General features: G+C 34.8%; 1 protein-coding gene across 1 annotated transcript in view; it reads left to right on the top strand.

The window, feature by feature from the left end:
• LOC107686721 (contactin-associated protein-like 2) overlaps positions 1-9,145 on the top strand; it is a 401,917-nt gene that overhangs the window by 255,273 nt on the left and 137,499 nt on the right. The window contains exons 12-14 of the mRNA XM_016483827.1: positions 3,989-4,095; positions 5,396-5,515; positions 6,838-7,038. Of these exons, the coding sequence (XP_016339313.1) occupies positions 3,989-4,095; positions 5,396-5,515; positions 6,838-7,038 (428 nt within the window). The remainder of the gene's footprint in view (positions 1-3,988; positions 4,096-5,395; positions 5,516-6,837; positions 7,039-9,145) is intronic.

Genomic DNA, 9,145 nt, shown 5'->3' on the forward strand with positions numbered 1-9,145 from the left:
CGACTGGATTCGTCTGAAAGAAGAAAGTCATATACACCTAGGATGCCTCGGGGGTGAGTAAAACACAGCCTAATTTTCATTTTTGGGTGAACTAACCCTTTAAGAAAACACATGCAAATAGAAAAAAGCACCAGCAAATTAATAAAACATCTTTATTACTTTGACAGCATGTGTTGTAAATACTACTGCACTACTGTGTGTGCACTTGGATGGGTTAAAAGTAGAGCACAAATTCTGAGTATGGGTCACCGTACTTGGCCACACGTCACTTCACTTGAAAAATACTCACAACACAACCAAATACAAAAACATTCTGCAAAAACAGAAACGCGCTGCAGAAACAGAAAAGCGCTGCAAGTAGCACAAACCACAACGGAACAATTACGAAAATTAACCATGATTTTACTCCAAATAAAATAAATTAATTAATTTAAAAAACACCACAGTTTTACTACAGATATCATGGTTAAACTATGGTAAGTGAAGCAAAACCATGGTTAATTTGTGTTAGGGAAGTTGTAGAAGTTAGTCAGCTTACATAACATTTCACAGTTACAGTAATTGTTTATTTCTTATTTAGGCTAATAATATTCAAAAAAGCTAAGGAATCATACGATCAGGGTGTTAAATAAAAAAAAATCTCGCCTTTCAGAGTAGACATTGATAAGCATGTCCGTTTGTCACTTGTTGCGGTTCCCTTAAACATTTGGCTATGTGGTCTGTGAGTATTGACTGCGCGTTCCTGTATTTTGTCGCATTGTGAGTATTTGCAGCACGTGTGTTGTCAAACTGATGGAGATGTTTTCTTAATTTGCAGGTGTTTATTTCTATTTGCATGTGTTTTTTCATTTGCAGCACGTTGACCTTTTCAACCAAAAAGTTTAACTCTTAATTTGGATGATGTGCTGCGAAAGATGCAGTGGTCAAAAACATCTGTCTACGCAGGGAAAAACGATGCTCCGGTCTCCAGGGTTGGGGAAGCTGCTTTGAAACTGTAATTTGTTAAGGTAGTTGAACAGTAGTCAAGATACTCTTTTGCAAAAGTCAAGAAACTCTTTTGAAAAGTAGCTAAATTTAAGCTACTTGAGAGTGCAGCTAAGTAACTATCTGGTAATGTCATTTTTAATTTAATCAGAGCTGTTTTCTTCTGGGTTTTTCAAAGAGAGTTTTCGAAAGAATCTAGTAAAGAAAGAATCTAGAATTTAGGGTGACTACATTCAACGTGAATAGGTTACATTTATACTAAATTCAACATTAAAAGTAGTGTGTATTATAAATAGTGTTTATATGAACTTTACAAATTAACTGATTCACTAGAATGGATCAGACTTTCCACACTGGCATATAAGAGAAAATTCAAGAGAATCCAATATTTCAGTGAATGAGTTTAGTAGAATGAATCAGACTTACCACTTGTGTATTAGAGAGAATGTTTATGAAACGATTAACTCAAATGAATCGTATTTTCCAATATTCCATGTGAGCAGAATGTTTGATGAATCACTTTACTATAATGAATCAGACTTCTCTTGCGTATTTGAGAAATGTTTATGAAGTGGTTTGCTCAAATGAATCAAATTTTCTAGTTCGACATGTGAGAGAGAATTGTTTGAGATGTGTCATTTTAATAGAATGAATCAGACTTTTCACTTTTGAATTTGAGAATGTTTTTAAAAGCAATTCTCTCAAATAAATCAAATTCTCAATTTTTACATATAAGAGAAGAATGTTTGGGAAGGATCCCTTTATTAGAATTAATCAGACTTGCCACTTGTGTATTAGAGAGAATTTTTATAAAACGATTCACTCAAATAAATCTAATTTTCCAATACTACTTAGGAGAGCAGAATGTTTGATCAGTCACTTTACTAGAATGAATCAGACTTTACACTCTTGCGTATTTGAGAGAATATTTGTGAAGCAATTTGCTCAAACGAATCAAATTTTCCAGTGCTACAGTACATGTGAAAGAAAATTGTTTGAGATGTGTCTATTTGATAGAATGAATCAGACTTTTCACTTTTGTAAATGAGAGAAAATGTTTATGGAGGCAATTCACTCGAATCAAATTCTCAACTTTTACATCTAAGAGGAATGTTTGGGAAGAATCACTTTATTAGAATGAATCAGATTGAATTCCACTGTTGCATATGAGAGAGCATTTATGAATCGATTCACTCAAATGAATCAAATTTTCCAATGCTACATGTGAGAGAGGAATATTTGAGATGAATCAGTTTGCTAGAATAAATGAGACTTTCCAACATCACATATAAGAGAAATGTTTTGGTAGAATAGTTTTCATACCAAGACATTGCCTAGACACAAATATCCAGACATTTTCTTTTGTGCTCTTTATCTTTCTTTGAAAAATTGTGATGGAAATCTCTTGGAAGCTAAGTGACCATGCAACAGGAAATGCTTGTTCAGGCTCACTGCTCTGCAATCTCCGGCTCTCTGCTTGGCCAGGAAAAATAGTGAAATTTGTAACTTTCTGGCTCGCGAGAGCTGAGCTATTACCAAGGTTCTTTTCGAATCTATTACTGAGAAGCTATTACCAAGGTCTTATCTCCCAGTGACATGTTGCTGTTGACTCTGACTTAATTTGTATTATTGGACTGAGTCATCAGTCGCCTCAAATTTCCAGGGACAGTTCTGTTGCTGGAGTTTGATTAATGAACAGTCTAAACTCTATCTGTACCTTTCTCCTCCAGGCACAGATGGCCATTGAGGTAACCCAATTAATCGAGACATGCCATCCTATACAAAATCTACAGTTTGACAGCACCGAAGCTCTGAAAAAGTACGACAATAGCAGTAACGAAGAACTTGTCAGACTTAAGGTTCATTGTCAATGGCATTGTCACAGCTCCTCCTACGAGACATCGGCCTAATGAGTATTAGCTCCAAGGGGATTGTTCCCTAATTTTATTTCATACCGCATTTTGCCGTGTTAATGGATTTGACGTGCAGTTGGCAGGACTGTAGGAGGAGCTGTGGAAGTGGACAGCTCACGTTCAGCACAGTTGATGTTTTCAACATCTTCTCAAAGTACAGAACAATATTTTTGGTGAAATTTGAAGTATGTTATTTCACATTCAGTACTTTTCCTGAATATGCAAACTTGATATATTATGATTAATGCACTCGCAATGTACAGTAGTTTAACTACTGTATAATTGTGTCTGATATTTGTATTTGTATGTTTTTTAATTATTTTATGTATTTATTTATTTTTACTTTAATGTTCAAATTGCTCTCAAATTGATCTGTATCTGTTGATCTGTGTTTATGAAATAAAGCTGAAATAAAATGCTACATAAAATATAAAAAAGTAAACAAGCACATAACAAAATAAAATTATAAAAATCTAAAAATAAAATCTAATTCAAAATATAAATAAATGCTATAATACTATATAAATATTACTAAAATAACACTGCTTGACTGTGGATGGTAACTGTTTTACCTCTGGAGTGTTCATTTCATTGTTTTTCTTTTTCACGTTTGTCCTTTTTTAATTCATCTGTGTATTGAAAATCAAAATAAACATAAGTGTTACATAAAAGGGGAACATAAAAGTGTTTCAACTGTTAATTAATTAGTGTACATTTTTCAGTTTGAAGCTTTTTTTAACATTGTAAGACCTTGATGAAGTAAATGACTCATTGTCATCCTCTTCAACACATTCTCAGTGTTTTTAACTGAGCTGACACTCAGTAATGTGTTTCATTAAGTGTCTGTATCAACTGTGTTATAAAAGCTGTTGCCACTCAGAAAAAAAGTGCACAAAATTGGTCAAATTGTTCTTCTATTTAAAGCAGCACAGCGGATGGGAACATAGAGGTCTTGAGATACATTTTTAAAACTATGAACGTAAAATCAGAGCGAAAAGTATTGAAATGATCAGAGATATTAGGCACTTTTTTCTGGCACGTTTTTCATTTACCACACATGTATTTAAATGTGTAATTCTGCTTTTTTTCAGATGTATGCCAAACCAATGTGAACATGGAGGCCGATGCAGCCAGACCTGGGATGGTTTCACATGCACCTGTGATGGGACGGGATACACCGGAGCCACCTGTCACACATGTAAGAATGTGTGTTTGGGTGTATTTTATTTTATTAATTTATTTTATTTTATTTTGTATTTTATTTTATTCTTAATGGTTGTGTGTGCATAAATGCATGTGGCTTATTGCTGGTTATTTATTCTGATTAAATGTCATGCTTTCCTAGAAATTAAGGATTTTTTTTTCTGTCAACATAAACTTGTGACATAAATGCATTGCCACAGAAATGGTGGAGAACAAAGAAAAGCTTTGTTTTATGTGTAATGAGGGGGAATGTGGAAAAACGAGAATGGGAAACTGTGAAAAAACGCAATTCTGTTTAACTAATATGTAGAAGACCTTTCTGAGAAATGTCAGGGTTCTCCGTAACAGTATTTGCTTTCCCTGTATTTGCTTTTATCCATGAATAAGGTGTTAATGACGTAGACAGATTCTTGTTTCGACTGTTTTCGGAGCAGCTTAAACACGAAATTCTAAAATGTTCTGTTTGTTACCAGGTTTAAATGATACTTTGACATAACTGAAATGGAAGCTTGGGAAATTTTAATCAGCATTGATTTCAGCTGTTTGATGCATTTTAATTTCTCTGAAATGTTTTTACTGATACTTTTCCATTTTGAATGAAACTGCAATTCTCTCCAATTCTCTCCCCACAACCATCATATTTGATTACATTTTCATTGCAACAGTTCATTACAATGCATTCTGGAATTTCCTTCTCTGAATGATGTGATACTGCTCTTAAATTTGGCCAAAACAAGATATTCTATAAAGCAGAAAATTGAAGTTTACTACCTTTCGAAATGACCTTCACATCTGGAGTGGCACCTACAACTCCTTCAGACACTTGCTAGGTTTTGAAACAGAGCTATTGATTGATATGAAAACGTCTGTTGTATTCTCTATGAAGACTGTTCTCAGAGAAATAGTTCAGAATCACTATTGAGTGAAACTTTCTAAGACCCCAGGTGTTAGATGGAGAGGAGAAGAGACTGGAAGTTACACGGCGGCAGCAGTTACACATAAGTCAATAGAAAAGATGTTGAACTCTGTTGAGTTACTTCCCTCAAACCTCTCCACAGACAAAAACAAGGTTGTACTGGTCAATAGTCAAGCTAGAAAAAATATTGTGTATATGCTATTGACCAGTGCGACCTTGTTTTCGTATTTGGACAGGCACAATATATATATATATATATATATATATATATTTACTGTACTCCATATATTGCGCTAGCAAAGATGCTGCTTCTGTTATTCGACATTTATTAACTAAATACTTTCTATTTAACTTAACATCTTTTATTTCTTACCTACAGCTGTCTATGAGCAGTCCTGTGAAGCTTACAAGCATTTGGGAAGATCATCTGATTCCTACTGGATTGACCCAGATGGAAGCGGACCGTTAGGTCCTTTTAAAGTCATCTGCAACATGACAGGTAAAATGTGCATTTTTTATTTATTTGTGGCGTACCATAGCACTGAATCCAAAAAGCCCACCGATTGTGCCTGATTAATAAATCAAGCCTTTTACTGAGTATTACATGCTTTCGAGAACCCATGTATCCCAGGGTTTTTAAAATCCCTCCTATCGCCTCCAGAGACTATCTTTCATTTCAGCTTCTCAGCCCATTTGTTTTCAAGCCTCATGAGCATTCTTTTATCAGTCTAGGTCCACATCATCCCACTAATCCGAAAATAAATAAATAAAATTAAATGGAAGTCTTACATGTAGGGACATTCAAGTATGTAGGAACATCAGGACATAAAATGTTATAATTTCAGGGCAGGAACTGTAGGCATCTCAGAGCATAGTAAATCCCTGAGAGGACACGGTAGAGAGCAAAAATCATCCAGAAAAGAAAGTGTCTGTCAATTTCAGAAATTTGTAATGTTCATTTAACATTTTTTTAGGGTAAATCTTGTGATTCTTTGACGTGGGAAGGAAAGATTATGGCTACAGGATCCGGTGGATTTGAATAATATAAACAAAACAAAAAAAAATGTTTTTTAGAATGTCAGTATTTATTAGATCCCATTAAATAAAACTTGAATAAGTGGAAGGAAATATTGCCATAATGGATCCAGAATGTGTTAAATCAGTTTGTAATTACCTATTTACTTGTTACTTTAATGAGAAAATCTCTTCTTGATTTCATATGTCAATTAAAAAGCTAAGAACTTTTTCAAACTTTTCTTATTAAAAAAAAAATGCTTTACTGTAGTATGTATTTTGCCCTTTTAGTTGGGTAAAATTCTGGGGTGATTATTCATTATGCATAATATTATATAATCAATTATATAATAATTAAATATTAGGTAACTCTACTGTTCAGATGTTAGGGGTCAGTCATTTTTAAAAAGACATTAATACTTTTATTCAGCAAGGATGCATTAAAATTTATCAAAAAAGTAAAATTCCTGAGAAAACATTGATAATAATAAGAAATGTTTCTTAAGCACCAAATCAGCATATTAGAATAATTTATGAAGGATCATGTGACACTGAAGTAATGATGCTGAAAATTCAGCTTTGCATCACAGGAATAAATTACATTTTAACATATATTGTTATTTTAAATTGTTCTTTTCAAATATATATTTTTGAACAGTAGTGTAATTTATTTTTATATCTCTGTAAACATGAAGAGCATATGCTTATGTTACAGTATTAACATACGTATATTTTAATGAATCTGTCAACTTTTCTTGCAATGCCAGTCAGTTTACCTTTTTATGACCATTATTGTATCTGTTTCAGAGGACAAGGTTTGGACGACTGTGGTGAATAACCTGCCGGTGCAGACAGCAGTGACTGGCTCCAGCCGGGAGAGACGGACAGTACTGCAGCTGAACTACAGTGCCTCTATGGAGCAGGTCACAGCTATAACCAACAGCGCTGAACACTGCGAGCAGCACGTAGCCTACACCTGCCGAATGTCACGCCTACTCAACACACCAGGTACAGAGAGATCGTCTGAGTATGTGTGTGTGTGTGTGTGTGTGTGTGTGTGCGGGCTTGTGTTGCAGAGTATAGATGCTTATAAGGACTTGTGGGGTGATAGAAGGTTATCTAAAACCTTGAATAAAATTTTTTTATTTTATCCAACTGTACTGATACTTCTTACCGGAACAAATGAGGGTCAAGTGTCTTGATAACCAGGTAAACTGATGGTAGAATAGGATTGCGACCTAATAGTCCCTCCGTGGCTGATGCGCTCCCACTCTCCAATGCTCTCGGTTTGAACCCGCTTATTTTTAGCGGTTTGCCCAGTTGCTCGACTGCAATACCACCCCAGAACATGGTTTATGATGTAATGGCTTGATTTCAGGATAATTATTGTTACATTTGTTAACTTTCTGTGTGTATGTGTGGGCTAACAGCTGGACTTCATAACTAATTAGTGCTAAATAAAATCATAACAATGCAAAAGGGTTCTATAGAAAGGAAATAGTTGAATCACAGTTCTGAACACATTTATGCACAATTTTCCTGGTTAACGGGGTGGGCGGTTTAAGATTATCTCGCTAATAGTTCCATGTGCGCTCTTCTAATTAGCGGTTTAAGAGATTTAAATTGACAAGCTGTTTATGGAGTCTGCAGAAGAAATGGTTAAAGGTTAAAATGTAGGAAGTAAAGTAAATGTATTGGAAATAGAAGGGTTTTTCAAATCTGTTCTCAAGTAAAGATCTCTGAATTGGTTAATTACGTATCTGAAAAATATATGTTAAGCATATTTATCTAGCATATATGGTAATGGAGTATATAATAGGAAACATGTACGCTTGTTAAAAAGTTTGGGGTCAGTATACAATTATTATTATTGTTATAATTATTATTATTAAATCAATACTTTTCTGCAGCAACAACACATTCAGTCGACCAAAAGTGCTGTTAAAGACATTTATAATGTCTCAAAAAACTCACTTAAAAAGTTTAGTATAATTTTGCCAGAAAAAGTTTTAGAATTTTTATCATATGTTAATGTAAAAAATCGTGTGTAATATGTGTTTTGTTTGTTTGCTGACTTTTATTGTATTTGTTATATTTGTATTTTTTGAATAGTTTTTGCCATGAAAATAGCCTAAGATGCTGCCCTGGCATTAAATAAAAATATACTACTACTAATGTCTCAAAAAACAATTTTTAACATCGATAATAAGACGTTTAAGTGCCAAATCAGCATATTAGAATGATTTCTTAAGGATCATGTGACACTAAGTAATGGCTGCTGAAAATTCAGCTTTTTCATCACAGGAATAAATTAGGTTTTAAAATATATAATTAAATATATAACAGCTATTTTAAAAATGTAATGATATTTCACAATTTTTACTATATTTGTGATTAAATAAATGCAGCCTGGGTAAGCATAAGAGACTTTCAGAAATATAAAAAAAAATCTTACCAACCTCAAACCTTTGAACAGTATTATTTATAATGTCATAATGCTGACCGAAGGATTTTCCTACTCTTTCTCTCTCACACTGCACTTCAAGCCTCTTCGTCTTCATCCCTGCAGCTCGCGATCATTTGCCTTCTCTCTCATTCATTTGCTCTTATATGCTCTGCCAGTCTTTGCCACTATCCTCTGGCACTCCTGCGACCCATTTTCTGATTACAGTCAGCAATAACAATTTGCAGTGTGGCTGTGGTGCTGGGCGCTGATGCTAATCTATTAATGAGCATGCAGCACAGTGAAGGCTGCTGTGCATGTTCTTACTGCTAATCTGACTTTGGATAAAGCCTCTGCTCTTATTGTGGACTCGTCCTCTGGGCTTCTCTCCCACTACATGTTTGACTCTATGCCATCTATTGGCGCTTTTCCACTGTGTGGTACGACTCGGCTCGGTACGGCTCAGTACGGCACGGTTCGGCTCGGCACGGTTTGCGTTTCCACTGCAGTTCAGTACCGCTTTAGAGTGGGCGGGATTATTCACATGTCGTTATAGTTGCGCCGCCTCTACTACCACGATTCCTAAAAAAAACTTTTTCATTCCGCGTCGCCCCATCAAGCTCTCGCTGGATCCGCTCCTCTGCTATCAACGAGAGGAACGTCTGTACTTCC

This window comes from Sinocyclocheilus anshuiensis, unplaced genomic scaffold (assembly GCF_001515605.1).
Source record: "Sinocyclocheilus anshuiensis isolate Anshui unplaced genomic scaffold, SAMN03320099.WGS_v1.1 scaffold990, whole genome shotgun sequence".
Taxonomy (NCBI): Eukaryota; Metazoa; Chordata; class Actinopteri; order Cypriniformes; family Cyprinidae; genus Sinocyclocheilus; species Sinocyclocheilus anshuiensis.